We start from the raw sequence: 21940 nt of genomic DNA on the forward strand, positions 1-21940 counted from the left end.
CTTGTAGAAAAAAATAAACAAATACATAAAAATTGCACGTAAATGAACCTACATTAGTATATCAGCATGTTCTCTCATTACATCCACTGATTCTTCTCTGTATCCATAGTGCAGCATAATATTTGCAAACTGCTCCATTTTAGCACAAGCTGATGACAACTTTTGCATGTTTTCTGGTTTTCTTAAATAAGAATAGCCTAATGTTTTCATGAATTCTATTTCAATTGATTCCAATCTATAATGAAAAAGAAAGCTGCAATGTACAATATATACAATAAATAGCCAATAAATTTTGCTTTAATAAATAATAAAAAATGACTGGGAAAAGAAGGAAATTTACAGAGAAACAGCACGGAAATGGATTTTTCTACAACCCTCTGAAAAGGAACCATTGAACTGTGTTTCAGCTTTTCTCTCTATCAATAACCTACGGTTTTCCCCATGTTTTATTGGATGGGAATGTATAACGGGGAGTTTGTAAAGGCATTACTTTTAATTTGTAGAATTATATACCTACAGTCCATAACTTTCTACTCAACTGGCATCTATTTACAGGGGTTTTGGTGTAGATTCGTAGCTCGGGTTGTGGATGTTGTGGTTCATTGGCTCATCATGCTGGTTTTTGTTGTCCGCAGATATTTCATTACCCTGCTGGGTAACACCATCAGTACAGCGTCTGATGAAGGGCTGCTGTTTCTCCCGCCTGGTTTTTAAACTCTGGTGTCCGTTGAGCTGGATTACTTCACTTCCGGTTTTCAATGGAGTGAGATCGAGTTTGATGCGTTTAATGATCAACAAACACATAGAACTCAACCCCATACACACTTCATTGTGAAGGAAAACCTGAAGTGAGGTAATCCAGCTCAATGGGCCCCCCAGTTTAAAAACCAGGCAGGAAAACACAACAGCGCTTCATCGGAAGCCGCACCAATGATAGAATCTATTTACTTGTAATAAGTAGTAATTTTTGTTAAGTACTGAAACCTAGTCTATACTTTCTATCAACCTGTGTCTGGAAATGAAGTAAATAGGTATTTTATGCATTTTCTTTAAAAATCTTTAACATTTTTGATGACTCCTAGAACATGAGGGCATGATTTCCAGCGTAAAAACCGTGAATCAACTAAGCTGCTGTCAAAATTAAACAATATCCGAACATATTCATGCACAGATAGGAAAAGACACAAGTCTGCAGAGATATTACGGGTGGTAAAAGAACTTTTAAAAATAACACGCTTTAGAGCAAGAGTCCAAACTAAAAGGATGGAATGAGCTGGCATCCCACAGGAGTATGGCCAATTTTTACGGTATTAGGAAATAACTTTCAAATGTTGACTGGGAGAGGCTATTCGCAGGGAAATGGACAGTTGGAAAGTGGAAGGCCTTCAAATAGGAGATAGTGAGAGTCCAGAAGCAGTATGTTCCTGTTAGTGCAAAAGGCAAAGCTGGCAGGTGTAGGGAATGTTGGATAACTACAGAATTTGAGGTTCTGGTCAAGAAAAAGGTGGCGGCGTATGGTAGGTATAGACAACTGGGATTAAGTGAATTCCTTGAGTATAAGGGTAGTAGGAGTATACTCTACAGGGAAATCAAGAGGACAAAAAAGGGGGCATGAGATAGCTTTGGCTAAAGAGAATCCAAAGAGATTCTACAAACACATTAAGAGTAAACAAGTAATTAGGGAGAGAATAGGGGCCCTTAAAGAGCAACAAGGCTATCTGTGTGTGGAACCACAAGAGATGGGTGAGGTACTAAACGAGTACTTCCTGTCAGTATTTACTGTGAAGGTCAATATGAAAGCAACGATCAGTGCTGGGTCCACTGCTTTTTGTCATTGATATAAATGGTCAGATGTGAACATAGGAGGTATGATTAGTAAGTTCCTAGGTGACACTAAAACAGTGTAGTAGACAGTGAAGAAGGTTATCTCAGAGTACAACAGGACCTTGATTAGGTGGGCTGATGAGCTGAGGAGCGGCAGATGAAGTTTAATTTAGCCAAGTGTGAGGTGTTGCATTTTGGTAAGGCAAATCGTTATAGCACTTATTCACTTAACGGCAAGGTCCTGGGGAATTCAGCCAAGCAAAGAGACATTGGTGTGCAGGCTCATAGTTCCTTGAAGGTGAAATCGCAGGTAGACAGGATAGTGAAGTTTGGTATGCTTGTCCTCATTGGAAGCTAGAGAATTTGGAGAAATAAACAGTGATATGTCAAAGAGTACCCAAATTACAGAGGATGACATACCAGATGTCTTAAAACACACAAAGGTGGTTAAATCCTCAGGACCTGATCAGGTATGTCCCAGAACCTTGTAGGAAGGTACAGAAGTGATTGTTGGGCCTCTTGCTGAGATATTTATTTCTTCGCTAGCCAGGGGTGAGATGCTGAAAAGTAGCTAATGTGGTGCCATTATTTAAGAAAGGTGGTAAGGAATAGCTAGGGAACAACAGACTGGTGAGCCTGATGTCAGTGGTGGGTTAGTTGTTGGAGGGGATTCTGAGGGACAGGATTTACATGCATTTGTAAAGACAAGGGCTAATTACGGATAGTCAACATGCCACCGTGTCTGGGAAATCATGTCTCACTAACTTGATTGAGATTTTTGAAGAAGTGAAAAAGAAGATTGATGAAGGGAGAGCAGCAGATGTTATCTATATGGGTTTCAGCAAGTCATTCAACAAGGTTTTGCATGATAGACTGAGCAGCAAGGTGAGGTCATTTGGAATCCAGGGAGAGCTATCCATTCAGATACAAAATTGGCTAGAAGGTTAAAAAAAAAAGAGGGTGGTAGTGGAGGTTTTTTTTGGGACTTGAGGCCTATGACCAATGGTGTGCCACAAGGATCAGTGCTGGGTCCACTGCTTTTTGGCATTTGACTAAATGATTCAGATGTGAACATAGCAGGTATGATTAGTAAATTCTCAGGCGACACTAAAACAGGTGGTGTAGTAGACAGTGAAGAAGGTTATCTCAGAGTACAACAGGACCTTGATTATGATGGGCCGAGGAGCGGCAGATGAAGTTTAATTTAGCTAAGTGTGAGGTGTTGCATTTTGTTAAGGCAAGTCATTACAGCATGTATTCACTTAATGGTAATGTCCTGGGGAATACAACTCAGCAAAGAGACATTGGGGTGCAGGTTCATACTTCCTTGAAATCAAAATCGCAGGCAGGCAGAGTAGTAAAGGTGGTGCTTGGTAAGCTTGCCTTTATTGGTCAGTGCACCGAGTATAGCAGTTGGGATGTCATGTTGCAACTGTACAGGATGTTGATGAAGTCACTTTTTCACACAGAGCATGGTGTATGTATGGAATGAGATGCCAGAAGTAGTGGTGGAGGGTGATACAATACCAACATTTAAAAAGCATCTGGATGTGTACATGTACAGGAAGGGCTTAGAGATTCACATCAACTGCTGGCAAATGGGACAACAGCAGTTTAGGATATCCGGTTAGGATGGATAAGTTAGACCAGAAGGTCTGTTCTTGTGTTGTACAACTCTGACTTTAGTTCCTTCAGTTTCCTCTCAAGAATATCAAGTTCTCTTGACAGAAGGGTCTTGGAAGATCCTATAATTTGTTGAAAAATCAGTCAGACCAAAGTCTTTGGATTGAATTAACTGTTTCGTTTTCAGAATTCATGAGGAGATCAGAGATTCTGACTTCTGGAATTTCCTACAATTCCCAGAAATAAAGTTTACTGAAATTTTTCTTCAGCTGCATTTCTTTTGAGGGTTTTCTTTTACTGAATGAGGGAGAGAGGGGGAGAGGGAGAGAGATGAGGGAGATGAGGGAGATGAGGGAGATGAGGGAGATGAGGGAGATAGATGAGGGAGATGGATGAGGGAGATGGATGAGGGAGATGGATGAGGGAGATGGATGAGGGAGATGGATGAGGGAGATGGATGAGGGAGATAGATGAGGGAGATAGATGAGGGAGATAGATGAGGGAGATAGATAAGCATCTCTACAATTGCCCCATCTGGGTGTGCACTGAGGAAACAACTTTACTTAAGAGGATATTGCTAGGCAACCTTCAGCATGGATCCAAGAGTTTAGAGGTGTCCTCAAAGTATCCCTGATAAGGTCAAACATCCCCAGTGGAGTTCTTGGTTTGACCAAACAGAAAGAGGGTTTAGTTGGGAAGACACTGAATATATCCAGAAACTTTGTTGGTAGAACAGAGGCAGAGACAAAATCCAAGCAGCAGAGAAAGTGCACATGCATCCAATATATAATGTGTCTGCCACTTCAGGCATAACCTGCCTCACTTGGCAGAATCAACAGACTACAAATTGAACTTATCATCCATCTCAGGACACAGTGGAGTAGAAGCAAGCCATCCTCCATCTCGAGAGACTGCCTAAGACATTGAAGATTAAACCTCTAGTCTTCCAATTACTGCTGGAACAGATCTAACCAACAGCAATCCTATTTAAGATTATTGCCCACTCACCTGCCAACAATTTTTACAGCCTGGCTTCATAGCCCGTCCTGTCCTGGATGCTTCCATTGTAGGAAATCAGCTTATGATCCACTCAATGCAGGATCACTGTTGGAGGCCAAGATACTTCCATATTTTTTCCAGCATTAACTGCTATATCCCAGACAGGAAAATACTTAAGGTCCCAAAGTCATTTTGACAGTTATTTAGAGAAATGAACAATACAAGTTGGAGATGGGGTAAAGGATAGAAGGTGAGTGGGTGAGAAGGTGGGGCATCGGGCAGATAAAAGGGTAGCATACTAGATGAGTGAGACGTTTGGGAGGTATGTGGGTGAGGTTGTCAGTAGTAGGTGTGTGAGGGTATACATGTGGCATGTAAGTAATTAAAAGTTATTTAGTGGAAGTAAGTGTATAAGGTAAGATGGAAATAAGTGGAAGGGCAAGTGGGTGGGACAGAGGTAAGATATCAGGTATTTGGCATATCATGTGTTGTGGGTGATGAGGTAAGGAGTAAGTTGACTATGGGGATAGGGTGCTTGGTTGGTAAGTGGGTAGGCTGATGGGGTAGGGTGTACATGCAAACAGGGGACAGTGGTGTCAGGCTTTCACTGGAATTGATTCAAGTGATTGGAAGATCTACTTTTGGAGTATTAGCCACAACCTAAAGCAGGTTTCACATTCCTCTAACATTTCCTAGTAACTGAGTTGGAACCCTCTGCAATCTGCAACTCTAATTCAGAGTTGGGAATTTCACTGGATATTCCGAATGCCAAATAATTACTGATCAAAAGTTTAAGCTTCTTGGGCAATAACTGTGTTGTCAGTGCATTGGCATTTCTAAGAGACCCCAAACTGCTCCTTTCGGGCTAAATCTGATCTCCAACTATCTGGAAACGAGAAGACCCAGAACTATATGCGTAGTAACATAGCACACCAATTCCAGCAAGATTTTGTATTCATTGAATTTCCTCACTCAACTAATTTGAAGAATTTTCTGTGATTATAGAATTTATAGAAATTGGTCCAACTGAAAATGGACAGTCCACAGCATAAACCTCGGAAACATTGTACTTTCCTAAGGTGATACAAAGATACATTTTTTGATTTTGTCTTGAAGATATCACTCTTTTGACAGTTGGATTTGATACAAATACTAAGATCCACAGACCACTGTGTTTTCTTTTAAAACAGAGACTGACCTAAAATAAATTCCACAATTTTGCATTCTGTCAGGTGGCATGTGAAACAGAAGATCAAACCTGTGGGGAACTTGAAACATCACATCTCTTTTGTTTCACACCATCCTGAAAGCTTTCATGAGACATTAAATTGATACTACTTGTTTGAAAGCAATATCTGCTGCAAATATGAATTCATAGTCAATCTGGAATGTAATAATGGGCAAGGGTCTTTTCCCAAGTGGGACAGAGATTATGCAAGAGTGCTGTCCAAAGATAATTGCAGAAGCTCTCTCCCTTTGGAAGTGTTGTGTCTGGCTCTGCAAATGTGATCATCTCAGTCAGAAATCTAATTATGAACCAAGACCTTCTAAAACATTGAACTCTGCTTTGTGTAACTGCATCCAGGAGAATACCTAAACAATCTCAGTTTTGAATTTACCTCACCAAGAGCAATCCAGGAAATGCTAATGGTGTACTCCCTCATACTTTCAGGGATTATCATCTTCTTGGAAGTCTTGTCTTTTGCACTGAGATCTATAGTTGTGTATGCGCAGGTTCAGACAAATATGCGTGACTGTCTGAATAGTGTTGTGGTACCAAGACCTTCCTAACTCAGTGAAAAACACAGATAATTTCAGAAAACTTGTAGTCGTCTTCTTCATCTCATTTAAGTAAGCCTGTCCAAGTAAATTATTCATAACATCAAAACATGACTCATGGAAGAGAGTTGCCAAAAGTCACCTTCTCTAAATTCATGGTAAAAAAGCCTGTTACTCAAATGAACTGCGGAATAATTAAGGGTGTCATTTCACCCTTCTTCACCAGTCATAACAATAGTTACAGCAATTCTCTTCAAATCACAGAAATTCTCCTACACTATCTTATTATTACACAGAACTTACTTGGCTTCCATTGAAGTAATCATAAATTTAAGAACTGAATGTCGATGAGGTCTTTCCTCTAAAACAGTCTGATATTTTGCAATGCCTTGTTTTAAGATGTTGCAAGCCTGCAAATATAGTAAAGCAAATTTTTATACATGTAACCAAAATACTATAAACAATAATATTTTAAGTGTACAATTTTATGCCATTTGTGCAGCACACTCTTGAAATACAAGATGCAAATACAGGACAGTGGTGTCAGGCATTCTTGAGGGTAGTGACACAGTAGTAATGTCGCTGCACCAATAATCCAAAACCCCAGCCAAAGTTCTGGGGACATGGATTTGAAATACACCATGGAAGACGGTGAATTTGAATTCAACAACTAAAAAAAATCTGGAATAAAAACACTCGCTTAACGGTGACTATGTAATACTGCTAATTGTTGTTAACGATCCCATCTGGATCACTAAGAGAAGAAAATTTGCCATCCTTACATGTGACTCCTGACCCACATCAATGTGTTGACTCTTAGCTGTGATTTGGGTAATAAATTCAGCCCTAGCCTGCAACATTCATGGCATCCCATGAATGAATACTAAAAAATTTGGCATTGGACAGGATGACAGACTTTCATGTCTGACTTCATTGACTATTTTAAAAGGTAAGCAAAAATGCTCCAAGGCAGTAGGTTGAGGGATATCAAGAACTATTTGCCCTAAATTAACATGATAATATGATTTATAACAGAAATTCTTGGAATTATTTATTGAGACAGCACAGGTTCCATGTTGAAAGAGTTTAATTAGACAACTAGATAGATATATAGGATATATAGTTAAAGGTTATATCATTATATAGCAGCCTGGAAGACTTGGTATAGGGTGATGCTAGGTCAAAGCTTTAAAGGTTAAAACATAGCATACTGAATGTAAGATTAATTTAGAACTGCGCAGATACAGAAGAGACATGAGCCATTTAGCTACACAAGGTGATATAACTACAATAATGTTTGTAAAAGTCGAAACTTGTTAACATTACAGAGTGTTACTTGCTGACAAAGAGAACCGGTTTGGATTTTTAAGGGTCATGGTGAAAAGAGGTTGATTAGCCTTCCAACATGATGCATTTTAATTACAACCAACTAAAGATACATCAATATTTTTTGTTATAAAATAAATGGTGTACTGCGAAGTGTAAAAGAATGCAAAGAAACCTTGGTTCACTGAGGAGTAGTTCTCGAGCTCTAACACCACATACATGTGGTAGAAACACTGTAACATAAAACACATTAGTGAAATAGATTTTTGTTTTTTTTTCCCAATCAGTTACAGCTTTACGAATGCCATTTACTGAAGCTAGCTTTAAATTCTGGATGTGTTAATCTATTGAACATAAACTCCATGAGCAGCCTGGATAGGATATTTATCAATATCCCCATAGCATTTCCTTGGGACTCAAGTCTAGTGACTTCAATATGTAAGACCATAAATAGGACAAAGAAATAAGACATTCAGCCTTCAAGCCTGCTAATTTATAAGATCATGGAAGATCTGTCCTGTCCCTCAACTCCTTGGAATTTCAAATATCTATTGACTTTCTCTTTACATATTCTGGTGATCTAACCTTCACAACTCGCTGGAGTAGGGAATTCCATACATTCAATAATCTCCAAGAGAAGAGACCTCTTTGCAATGTTTGAACAATGAATGTCCCGTTATGCCATAACTAAGTGACCGAGTTTGAGATTCCTCCACTAGTGCAAACATTTTCTCAACATCGACCCTGTCAAGACCCCTCAGAATTCTATGACTTTCAATTACTGCACCTCTCATTCACCTAAATGTGAATGAATAAAGGTCTAACTTGTTCCCTCACAAGTCAAATCTTGATTCCAGGCATCAACTTAGTGAACACCCTCTGAGGAGCCTCAAGACAGTAAATCCTTTCTTAAATATGACCAAAATTGTACACAGAACTCCAGGTGCAGCCTCATCAACATAGTGTACAATTGTAACAAGACTTTTCTATTGTTAAACTCTAACCTCCAATTGATAAAGGTCAAAATTCCATTTGCATTCTTAACTATTGGCTGTATGTGCATGATAAAGTTTTGTGTTTCATGCATGAGGAGAACTGGATCCCTGTTGCGCTGTATGTTTTTTTTTAAAAAGAGATCTCTCTCCATTTAAGTAACAGTCTTCCTTTCGATTCTTCCAAGCAAACTGCATGACCTCACTTTGTGAACCTATCAATATCCCATCGTGGATTAATTTTGTCCACACAACAACATGCCTTTTTCTATCATCAGCAATTTTGGATATATTACATTCTTCTCCAAGCCATCAATGATAGATAGCAAATAATTGAGGCCTAGGATCAGTCCTTGTGGTATTCCACTCATTATATCATTGCTAATCTTAGGGACATTTAAACAGTCCTTAGATAAGCATATGGATGATGATGGGGTAGTGTAGGGGGATGGGCATAGATTAGTTCATAGGTTGGCACAACATCGAGGGCCGAAGGGCCTGTTCTGCGCTGTATTGTCGTATGTTCAATGTTCTAAGAATCATTAATCCTGACTCTGTGTCCTCCGTATGTCAATTGACTTTTAATCTATGCTAATGCATTACTCTCAATACCATGAGGTCCTATCTTGTGTAATAACCTTTCATGTGGCACCTTATCAAATGCCTTCTTGAAATAGTAGGCCAACTTCTTCCCAATTAAAGTTGAAGTGAGACGATACCATTATCGAGGTATTCTAGAACTGAGAGTTGCATCAAAGAGAACTAATTCAAAATGTTACCCTTGGCTGAAGTAACAGATGATCCATATTTTCTGGAAGATAAACGTCTAACCCTGTACATGTTTATAAATTAATGTTTCATTTACAATGGAACATGTGTCTTAATTCTAAGGAAAGAGAGGAAATGTTACATGTGGTTACAGTACTAATTGATTGATTCTCAAATGTACTGAAGAAGTGAAAAGCTTTGTTTACGAGCAGTATGTACAGATCAAAGGTTGTAAAAAGACTTAGACAGGGGCATACAGGTTACAGTTCTGGTTAATGCCAATTCAGGAATGCTGAATATATGAGCAATTCACCAAACAGCACTGAGAGCTTGATCTAAAGGGATTGTAAAGAAATTTTAAGGCCCCCTCAGGGAGAAGTGATGGCCTAGTGGTATCATCGCTTAACAATTAATCTAGAGACCAAGGCAATGTTCTGGAGACTTGGTTTCAAATTCTGCCAAAGACAAAAGACTTGTATATTAGCCATTGCCATGCATTATTGCATGTTGCAGTGTAAAACCTATTGGAAGTTTTCAGTTCTGAAACTTTGAAGTTGATGTCTCATGACTGTTCCATAACGCTGGCCGCATTTTTGTTCATTCACAGAATGTGGGCATCATTGGCTAGGCCATGATTTGTGGCCCATCACTAACTGCTCAGAGGGCAGTTAAGAATCAACCACATTGCTATGGGTCTGGAGTTATATGTAACCCAGACAAGGTAAGGATGACAGTTTACATCTGTAAAGGACATTAGTGAGCCAGATGGGTTTTTACAACAATCGAAGACAGTTTCATGATTAACATTAGACTCATAACTCCAGATTTTTTTTAATGCATTCAAATTCTACCATGGAGATCAGGGTCTTATTTTGTTTATGCAGTACTGTGACATTAGAACAAACTAATTACTAATGCACTTGAGAAGTACAGTACATTAATAAAGGATTGACTGCAGATTCAAAGTCCAATTGATTTATCGCTGTGAAGAAGACCTCCCTGACTATCTGACTACATTTGATTCAAATAATCAATAACTGGAGAAATTCAAGCCTGGGTTCATTTAGGGTAGGACAGCAGACAGAGCTGCTCAAGTTTGATATTAAGGAAAATTAAGACAAATCCTGAAAAAGTGCATAGAGAAATGAGAGTGTTTAGGAGCATGACCTACTCCTGGAAGGAATAAATATAAAACATGCATGAAGTACACACTGTCCATCCCTGAAAACCTCTTATTCCATTTCTCATCAAGAATAAACGTGACTCTGTCTTTCTTCTCTGATCTGGTTCATTTAATTCATTATAGGAATTAAATTGTTAGGAATGAGATAGCCATTAGTTTCTCACCTGTTCCTTTGAATTCTCAAGATTTTCTCCCTGAATTGCACATATCAGACAAGTAATTGTGTCATACCAGAAATATTCATTTCCTCCAATACTCTGAGCTTCTTTCAACAGCAATTTAGCCTGGCCGTGGTTTTTTTCACAATTGGCTAGAACAGCCAGAAGGTATAGGACCTTTGCCAAATTGGCTTTGTCTTGAAACTCCTAATAGAGGAAAGAAGATGAAAATTTTGGAAAGCTGTGTCAGGAATACTTAACACTTAAACCAGAATTAAATGAGAAAGTGACTGGAAATTTCAATGTGCATAAATTGGATGTGTTATTTATTTGTGAAACATAAACTTGGATATTTGGAATTGGGTTCAAATTCCCATCAAATTTGTCTGTGCTTTTTTTGCAAACCTTTAAGAATTTTAGCTGGAAAGCTATGGAAATCTCTATTTTATGGATAGGGAATAAATATATGCATTAATTACTCCAAAGTTAATTTGTATTTTGACAGGTAACAGCAATTTAATTAATGACCATTATTTTCTTTCAAAAATCATTAATAGCATTGTTAAATCATGCACGGATGGACAGTAAACTAACCTTTGCAACCATGTGAGCCTCTGCTAGTAGAGTTCTGGCAGGCTGATAAAATGCAAGCTGCAGCAAGACGTCTGCTTTATTAATCCAAACATCCATCACAGAAACTCCACTCAACTTCTGGCGATTCATCACAGGTGCTGTAGTAGGCATCTTCTATATTAAAAATTAAATTAAAAATTATACATAGGGTTGGATTTTCATCCATGTGGCAGATATTGGGCCATTTCTCAACCTTACAAATGCCCTCTCCCATCCACCATTCAGAGGAAGACAGCAGGAGACTGAATCAGCACCATCGCCACTGGCTCATCAGTTACAAGACTTCATGAACTAACATGTTGGCCACCTATCATGTCTGCTGCATTTGGCTTCAGTTGACTCCATTTTGAAATTAAACCTCATTAAAAATCCTTGCCTAAGGTCGAAGATCACTAATGGATTCAGTCCAGAAGAGGTTGTTTACTCAGCTGTGAAGGAGACGTTGAGTTATGTTTAACAGCATCACTGTCTGGGTAGCATTTATTGCCAATCCCTAGTTGTCCTTGAAGTGTGGTGGTGAGTGGATTGCTAAGCCATTTCAGTGGGCAGGTGAGAGACTAACCACATTGCTGTGCCTCTGGAGTCACATGTAGGCCAGACAGGTGAGGGTGGCAGGTTTTTTTTTAATTTCTTGATAGGATTAGGACATCACTGGCTGACCAGCATTATTGCATCAATCCCAATCACCCAGGGGGCAGTTAAGAACCACCCACATTGCCGTGGATCTGGAGTCATATGTAGGCCAGACCAGGTAAGGACGATTATTGTCCTTTAGGGAAGGAAACTGTGAACATGATGAGCTTTTCTAACAAATAACAATGGATTCACAGTCATCATTAGATTCTAAATTCCAGATTTCTTTTGAATTCAAATTCCACCATCTACCCAGAAAATTACCATCATCTTCCCATTTTGATAGCATTATCAGAATTTGGTTGGGAAAAAAAAATTCAAGGGGAGTTTGAATGGATATATGTTTATTTTAACAGCTTCTGAAGAATTTCAAAAGTCTTTCAAGTGCAAGCATAAGTTCTACTCTTTGTGGCAAGTGTTTCAAAGGCTGAGCAGGTCCCGAGAGTTTAAATAATTTTCCTTTGTGAAGCATCCTGTTAGATTTGTGCTGTCCCTCTATGTCAAATGAAGATGGATTAAAAAGGCCTCCTTTTTTAGTACAGCAAGTGAAAGTGCATACCACATCTGATTTTAACTCATTTCATTGGTTTAAAAATATTGGGCCAATTTAAAGAGGCTCTGTGCTGTTAACGGCGGGAATTGTATAAACTATAAATATGAGCATTGAAATGTTGTGCTGTGCCTAGAACCCTGTATTTTCTTGAATGATCTGCATGAAAAGAAATAAGACTGAGTCAAATGTAAATAAAAATTATTAAAACAAGAATTCATATTTGCCCAGCTCTTCTGAGGAGCAGCAATAATTATCAGATTGCCACTCCACACAAACTTTCATCCCAACTCAACCGTGCGACATATTTCTTTTGAGGCGCTGCCCTCAGCCCAGTTTTATCAGAAATGCAGAACACAGCATCCCTTGGAGAGCTGAGGCAAATACAGTAAAGTGAGGGCAAGACTCGACACACATATTTTCATGGCACTAGCTGCCACGTAGTATGTTTAAAAGTGCAGTCTGAATGTTAAGGAATTGGTGAATGCGATAATAGGTAGGATGGGTACATCAGTGGGTTACATTGGCAGGCTGGGTGAGTGAATTGGGCAGGATGTGGGAGCTTTGAGATCTGGCAGATAGGTAGAATGGTGGATGGGAGTGGTGACAGGTGGGAAGTGGAGTAGTTGAGTAGGATGGCACATGATTGGGATAGCAGGTGGCTGAGGTGCCAGTTGGGTTGGTGCAGCTTGTCAGTTTATTGGGGAGGGGTAGCTCGAGGATGAGAAGGGGTGGCACAATCAGTGTGCAGTCAGGGGTGTCATTGTGAATGATTGGAGTGTGTGTTCTGGGCTTGCCCTTGGGTTACATTCATTTTTTCTGTTTGACATTTCCTGGGTAACTATTTAGCTAATTATGGAGAAACTATCCAAAGTCAGCTTGACTCAGATAGCCAAGGTGTGGTTCAAAATAATATCAACAATGCAAGTTTGATGCCTGTTCTAGGTGGGGATCTGCCTCCTCACCCAATACTTCAGAACGGAAGGCAAACGCAAATCAGCACTGGTAGGAAACATCAATGACTCAGGATGAAGTATCACCAAAGAATGAACCAAGAATCTGCCTTTGAGGCATGACATGATATCACCATTATGGGCAAATTCTGAAGCTATTGCTGCTAATTCCACACTCCTCTTAAGCAATCCCTTTGGAGAGAGGATTGACGATCCTGCCCTGGTTGGTTTGGTCCTGAAATGGTTGATAAGTCAAATGTGGGATTTTCAGACTGTACTATGTGCAGAAAGTTCAGCTCATCGCGTTGTTTGGATGTTGTTGCTGGTTCCAGAGAAAAATCTGCTAATAGCAAAGCGCCTCAGACTGGAACCTTAAGCATTTATAAGACACTGGCACATCTGGTATCGCAAACTACTGCTAAAAGACTGTACAAAATGATGGCAATAATGACTTTCAAAGTCTTTTAGTTTCGAACTTGGGTTTATGTCATGTTTGAGAAATCCCCATAAAACAGGAGTACATGTGAGGAATCTAAGAACATAATCATTCAGAAGGACCTGACTTGTCTCTGTACATGGTTACAAAAAATTAATTTGCCAGTGCAACAAAAAAAGCCTAATGTTTGGGTCTACAAGGATATGGAAATCTTACTAGAATTATAGATTGGCTTTGTTGTCCTAAAGGACATTGTTGCTCTGCCTCTAGGGCAAGTAATTTTAATTAGACTGGTGCCTGGAATGAGGAGTAATTCCTTCGAGGAGAAATAGATTGGTTTAAGCTGAGTACCTTGATTTTAAATGAATGAGAAGTGATCAAATTTAAAAATATAAGATTTCTAACAGGCTAGACATAGGAACAGCTAAGAAAATGTTGCCCCTAGCTGAGGAATCTAGAATATGGGGCCACATTCTCAGGATAAGGGATCTTTCATTTTATACTGAGATGAATATAAATGTCTTCATTCAACAAGTTGTGAATCTTTGGAATTCTCTAACCCTGTCAGCTACAGGTGCTCAGTCACTGAACACATGCAAGAACAAATTGGATACGTTTTTCACTATTAACAGACAGTGTGAGAAGCTGGGATTGAGATAGAAGATCAATCATATCTTGTTCAATGGGGACCATGCTCAAAGGGCCAAACAGCCTTCTCCAGTTCTGGTTTCTTACGTTCCTATAAAATATTCACAGCATCGCTCAATTTTCTTTCTGAAAAGACTTTGCTCTTTTCTTCAAGCTTCTCTCTTACCACACTTGGGATCGTCATTAAAAAAAAGACAGCAAACCACAAAAGTGATCAATATTTGCTTTCAGAGTCATGCCTCACCATTTCCTTGTTTGAATCTTTTAGTGTTTCAGCTAGGTTATCATTTTCAGTTAACTGGTTTTCCTTTGCAGCGTGCAATCGCTGACCTTTCAGATGAGCAACTTCTTGCCGACATCTTTAGAAACAGGATATTCATGTTAAGCATCTTTACTATACAAGATTTAAATTAATCAAAAGTAAACATGGTTATTTACAACCACTAATAATATGGTATAGTGCCGCAAATGTGACTAAAGTCTGGTGATGTTGAAAACTGGATTTTTTAATTAAATAAATGAACGAAGGCAAGAATTTTCATTTTTAATAAGAGATTGAAAAAAAAATTACAGGTTTGTTGTGGGAACTGCTGCATTGACATAGCAGAGTGCCAAGTAGTCTAGACTATTTGTATAAAATTAATTTTTCAGTTAAGCAAATCTATAATGCTGAGAAAACATCCTTAATTTGGTATTACATACCAATGAAAAGCTTAACCACAGCTGATGTAAGTAACAGCTGTAAAGGGCAGAAAAGTTAGGCTAACTTTGTTTGGTTGTGCTAATGTGACTCGAACACACAAGCTGATGTTTATTCAAAAATGCTGGTGCCCATCATGATTCAAGGGGTAAGAATATCTTCACTACATTCTTAAGGTAACAAGATACCATTGAACACCCAAAGAAATATATTTGGACTGGTTTCACAAGCACTTATTTCAGAGGTGCGGTACTTATTGCAGTTCATTTGGGCTTAGTGAAAACTGCAAGATATTGTTATTACTTGACAATTCATCAGCACATCCCGAGGCTAAGGTTTTCTGACAGGCAATGTCTGGCAAATATTTACCATCAATGATACAAGCAATGGACCAAGGAATTGTTAAGTTTCACAAACTCTAAGTATAATTAGAAGAACAAAAGAAGCAGGAGCAAACCACTCAGACCCTCAAGGCAGCTCCACCCTTCTGTAATATTATGGCTGGTTCTTCCCACATCTCAATTCCCCTTTCATGCCAGCTCCACACAGCCCCTCAACTCCTTGATATTTCAAAAGTCTATCTACCACCTCTAAACATTTCAGTGATTGAGGCTCTACGAGTCAGCAGAGAATACAAGACTTTCACTCCCCTTTGGGGTGCTTTGCATCTTAGTTTTAAAATGAGAATGTCAGAATGCTGTAAATGTGTCTCCTGACTCAAGATTGCTGAACTAGTGGAAACAGCTTTTCAACAAGAACCCTTTGAAGCACCCCTCAGAATCTTGTATGTTTCAATAAGCTCATCTCTCATTCTTCTAAACTTTCATGAAAAAAGGCCTAAATTAAGTTCGTAGAGACATACAGCACGAAAACAGACCCTTCATTCTCACTCATCCATTCAGCTATTCTAAACAGATCTAGTCCCATTTGCCAGCATTTGGCCCATATCCCTCTAAACCCCTCCTATTCACATACAACATTTAAAAAGCATCTGGGTGAGTAAGTGTACCAGCCTTCACCACTTCCTCTGGCAGATCATTCTACACACGCACCATCCTCTTCCTAAAAAGGTTGCCCCTTCAGTCCCTTCTAAATCTTTCCCCTTTCACCTTAAATCTATGCCCTCACATACCTATGTATGAACAGCCTATTCCAACAACTAACACTCTCTCCAAAGCATTTACAAACTGATATGCACATTCTGTGAATAGCACAGCAGCTTGCACAAGCTGCAGTTCACTGAAGAGGCTACATTTGGATTGAGGTATGTACAACATAATGATTTGCAGCAAACCAATTTATGGTCTGTTGATCCTTCACCTCCGTAAACCTATGAGACCCATTCAAAGATGATTGGTGGCAGTAGCCTTCTATCCACAATTACCACATGGCCCACTACAAGACAAGGATGTAAAACAGCTCAACTCTAAAACTAAAGCCGCTATGCAATTATGATATTTTAGGTATGACAAGTGGCTTCTTGGTTCCATGCATATGTGCACAGTTCTAGTCTCTCTCGACATCATCTTGAGTATTAGCACGGACACAGTTGCACGCACAGAAGGTACGACAGTGGGCAGATTGTGACATCGTACAGGATGCTGTGTAAACACTAAACTTAACAGTGATATGACGCCAATGATATTAATTCAAATTTTGATTAAACACACACTCTGAATAGGCACAGCTGAGCATATATTCAGCAGCAGGAAGGAGCACCCCTTCCCAACCCTACACACATGCAGCTATTCAAAGGCTGTGTGTAGTGGGTATTGGGAGGCCACAGAAAGAATAACAACAGGTTTATTAGAAGATTATCTAAAATTCATTCAAATACTGCAACTCCAGTGCTGCAAAAGAAAGGATCACACCAAAGCTTTCTTGAAATAGAAGAAACTGAAAAATACTGTGGGCAGAAAATATTCACTCAGTTCTACCAAGGGATAATTTTAAGTTTGACGTGTGTAAACAGAAGGCACTGGATTAGCCATCTACTGTATGTCACTCCTTATTTTTACTTTAGTTGACATAATTTAATATTTTGAAGAGAATGCCACATAAAATTAATTGGAAAGTTTAATCTGAAATAGTTCTTTGCTTTTCTCATTCAATATTGTATCTGGAAAACATTGTAAGCTTTGCTCAATTATACTGAAACTAATGGTCTTCATAAATTACATTTCAATGGGTTCTATAAGATGAAAAGTATACATTCAATTGTATAGCTTAATCTACCCATGAGGAAAATTGTTAACTTCACACTTTCACATTTTTTTAAAAATTGCATTATTTGTGCAAACATGAACTACACCATCCTGAACAATAACAAAAATAGCATACTTAGCTCGTTCTGCCTCATGAATAAATACTGATCCAGGTATTTTTTCATGGTACTGTGCAGCCTGCCTTAGATTCAGTTCCAAACATATCTGGGCAAGCCTGTAGAAAATAAACACTATATTTGTACTTCAGGACAAGAGAAAGAGTACAAACGAAACATCTGGTAAGTGTAATTTTGTGATTTAGTAACTGCTGTCATAGAGGAAATAGATATTGCAAATCTTAACTGCTGCTAGGATTCAAGTAACTGAAACTGTACATTGAACAAATCTGTTAAAGTATGCATTCTGTATTAACAAAGGTATGAAGAATACATTATTTCTCAAGCATTCTGCCTCAGTATTTACGTGGGAAGATGAAAATAGTTCAGTGCAGTTATAAGTAGGAGAGCCACTAATAGCTAGAAATGCTCAGAAGAAAACTGCATGAAGAAATTAATGGGAAGAAAAGAAGAAATGTTTCCAGGCCTGCACAGCGTAAATTCCAATATACCGAAGAATTAAAGAAGGCTGTTCATTACTTCTTTAATCATTTTCTGAAATGGGAATTATGTTTAAGGAACTATAGGATGGCAGAATCTATATCACTATTTAATAAAAGGGGAGTGCTATATCAATGTATTATACTCTAGTCACTTTGGCCTCAACTGCTGGCAAATTGCAGGCCAACAGTGATTGTTTAGGAAGGTGCAGTCAAATCTGAGGAGGTCACTTCAGGAAGAGTAAACTATACCAATTTAAGCAAATTTCAAAAAACTACTGGTGTTCGTAGGACAAGGCATTGAGTGGTTATTTGACACTGCTTGCTAAGATGGTTAAAAGCAGAATTATGAAGCCTGATGCACAGAATATTACATGGAATATCGTCCTAGACATTGTGAAATAAGCTTTGAGCTACACAAAGCAGAATGAAGAGACAAATGTTTCTCAGTTGGTGAAATATAAATAATATTCTACCCAGGGAATTATGCTGACTATCATTGAAAAATAGATGGTATGAACATACCCAAGAGAATTTTTTCCCAATTATACTAAATTGTTGTAGATATAAAGGAGTGACGAAAATTGCAGGTGATTCCTGGGGAATATTACAAGGTTAATGGTCTAACGACAGTGGTAGAAGCAGAAGGCAGTTTGAGAACATTTGAGAAAACATGGTAGTGAAAGGAACTGAAGGTGAATTGCTGGAAATCTTAAAGTGGATGAGAAACAGAAAGGTCTAAGGATGCAGAGCCAGGGAGCTGTAAAAAGGGATGGTGAAGGTCACAAAATTGAGAGGTTAATGTTGAAGTTCTGTTACACATTGGTTAAATCATTGCGGAAGTAATATTTGTAGCTCCAATCATTCCATTAAAGTGAACAATTTATGAGGGCTTATGAGTAAGCAGCATTCAGTAAATGATATGAAGAACAGTTTGTCGTCTGATGGACATAACACAAGCTGGAGAAGTGGAGGCTGGCCAATTCTAAAGGACATAATGCCATAGGTAAGTAGGGGAGGGGGAAATGGCTGAGAAAACGTGGCCTTTGGACTGAATCTCCTTTTAAATAAACAATTTACAAAAATTTTAAAGAAAACATAAAGAAAGAGGCAATTACTGAAATTATATAACATTCGGAGAGAACTAATTACTGCACTTTGAAAAAATCATCAAAAAACCTGAGATGGTAAAAATCAGAGAGGCTCTTGCTATCCAACACCTCGCTGGCTATGAAGTCTGCCAGCTGAAGAATCGGCAACGTCAGGTGTGTGTACGAAATGGCTTGCAACTCCTTCACCAATAAATCCAGGTAGAATAAACTGTAGGTCTTCCAAAAGGGGAAAAAAAAGATTAGTTAGTCTTGTGGAATTAGGTTTTCAAATTTATTTTGATTATCCAGAAGGTATAAATGGATGGATGAGATTCATGTGCAGCTGACATTATTATCCTGTAGTTAACTTCATCGTAAACATTAGGAATGGCTTGTGACACAGTGGCATTCTCTCTCTCACTGTCTCTCTCTCTGGCTTGCTCTCTCTCCCCCCTCAAAGAATTGTAGTTGCGTCTTGCTTGTAAGAGGTATTCTTATGTGACTGCTTTTGTCATAACTTTTTCTTCACAGTCGGTTCTGCTATAACGCGTGTTTGCTCGACACGAATTCGCTTTAACATGATTTAAGAATTTAGACCACTATTTGTAGAGCACAAACTTTCCTTACCTGTATTGGCTATAACGCGATTCCAGCCCCATTAGTTTAAGTGGCGCAGCTATTACATAATTTCTTATAACATGAGACCGCATGAAAACTGAACTATCCGGTTATATCAGAACCGAGAATGATCTGTGGCAGTTGTCCAACTAATCCTTATCACACTGCTCTGAACCATGTACACAGATCCTTGAAAGTTGCCAGCCAGATTGACAGGGCTGTTAAGAAGACATACAGTGTTTTAGCTTTTATTAATAGGGGGATCGAGTTCCGGAACCAAGAGGTTATGGTGAAGCTGTACAAAACTCTAGTGCGGCCGCACTTGGAGTATTGTGTACAGTTCTGGTCACCGCATTATAAGAAGGATGTGGAAACTTTGCAAAGGGTGCAGAGGAGATTTACTAGGATGTTGCCTGGTATGGAGGGAAGGTCTTACGAGGAGAGGCTGAGGGACTTGAGGCTGTTTTCATTAGAGAGAAGAAGGTTGAGAGGTGACTTAATTGAAACATATAAAATAATCAGAGGGTTAGATAGGGTGGATAGGGAGAGCCTTTTTCCTAGGATGGTGACGGCAAGCACGAGGGGGCACAGCTTTAAATTGAGGGGTGAAAGATATCAGACAGATGTCAGAGGTAGTTTCTTTACTCAGAGAGTAGTAAGGGAATGGAACGCTTTGCCTGCAACGGCAGTAGATTCGCCAACTTTAGGTACATTTAAGTCATCATTGGATAAGCATATGGACGTACATGGAATAGTGTAGGTTAGATGGGCTTGAGACCGGTACGACAGGTCGGCACAACATCGAGGGCCGAAGGGCCTGTACTGTGCTGTAATGTTCTATGATACTCTGTCATTTTTATCTTGCATCATCTTGTTTATATTCCAACTAACATCAACATAGTATCATTGATCAGATGAAGCATTTCCATGATCTGATTCTGTTTTTCATGAAGTTTTTTTTATATCAAAAGCAGTCTGACATTATTACAAAGGATTGTTTTGTAGGTGCTATGAATTTTAAGACATTTTGATCACTTTTCCCATCAGTTATTAGGCCAATGTATTAAGAAAAAGATTCAACTTGTGTCCACTCTTATTTTTCATGTTATGAAATCATTTTCTTTGATCTTACCAATGCACACTATTTTCCTGCAGTTTAATGATAATACACATCTATTACAGGATTTGTTTTTTAAAATTCAGTCCAGGAATCTTCACAAATTTTTGTCTATAACTGCCCCAATTAATTTGTCACCAGCCTAAATCAGATTAATTATACTCTGTCCACCTATTAAGTTTTCTGGCAATTCGTGTAGATGTTTTTCAATCATTTGGCTTATGTTTGCAAACATCTGGAGAAAGACTGCAATTCTCGTCATACTTTTTTCAAAGCTACCAATTCATGGTTAATCTTGACTCCTGCTATTTAGCTCTAATATAAATTATGAACCCGTCTTCAGTTTTTCCCCTTCCATGTCCAAGTTACATAATATTTTAATCATCTGTCCACGTCTCAGTTTGGTAAATGCCTTGGTGCAAACTATGAAACAGAAGTACACAGATGTTTTAATTTTTTAATATAGCTTTAAATGCGGATATTGAATTCCTTGCTCCTTTTCCTTCAATTAACCATGATGCTTTCTGCTATCTCTCGTCTAATACTGCTTCATACTCTCATTTTGATGATTCTTAGAATGATTTAAACTATTAACTGTGTGGCTAGCAGTGCCATTGGCATTTTTGAAACATGGTTTTGTGAAATGACTGCAATCTTATACCAATAGCATTATTTAAAAATTGCTTTACACGGGATGTAAGCATTGCTAACAAGGTCAACATTTTTGACCATTCTTAATTTTCCACCAGACAATATGGTGAGTCTTGAACCACTGTAGCCTATATGGTTGTATCAATATTTGAATAATCTCAATTAAACATCCCAACTTAAGACCACACTGTTGAGACATGGAATGAATGAAGCACAGACAAGAAATATTGTGGCTACATGAGCAGGTCATAGACGATGAATCCTGTAGCAAATAACTTGCCTCCTGACTCTCCAAAGCCTGTCTACCATCTACATGGCATAAATCAGGACTGTGATGGAATACTCCCCACTTGCCTGGATAAGTGCAGTTCCAACAACACTCAAGAAGCTTAACACAATCCAAGACAAGGCAGCTCGCTTGATTGGCACCACAAGCAA

The 21940-nt window shown here is 38.7% G+C and overlaps 1 protein-coding gene across 1 annotated transcript in view; it reads right to left on the reverse strand.

Annotated features, from left to right (window-relative positions):
* LOC125462080 (cilia- and flagella-associated protein 46) overlaps positions 1-21940 on the reverse strand; it is a 216794-nt gene that overhangs the window by 85626 nt on the left and 109228 nt on the right. Inside the window, exons 32-38 of the mRNA XM_048551592.2 lie at positions 19205-19353; positions 17546-17644; positions 14750-14864; positions 11247-11399; positions 10659-10859; positions 6529-6635; positions 53-235 (exon numbers count right to left, since the gene is read on the reverse strand). Of these exons, the coding sequence (XP_048407549.2) occupies positions 53-235; positions 6529-6635; positions 10659-10859; positions 11247-11399; positions 14750-14864; positions 17546-17644; positions 19205-19353 (1007 nt within the window). The remainder of the gene's footprint in view (positions 1-52; positions 236-6528; positions 6636-10658; positions 10860-11246; positions 11400-14749; positions 14865-17545; positions 17645-19204; positions 19354-21940) is intronic.

The sequence above is a fragment of the Stegostoma tigrinum genome, chromosome 20 (assembly GCF_030684315.1).
Source record: "Stegostoma tigrinum isolate sSteTig4 chromosome 20, sSteTig4.hap1, whole genome shotgun sequence".
Classification (NCBI taxonomy): domain Eukaryota; kingdom Metazoa; phylum Chordata; class Chondrichthyes; order Orectolobiformes; family Stegostomatidae; genus Stegostoma; species Stegostoma tigrinum.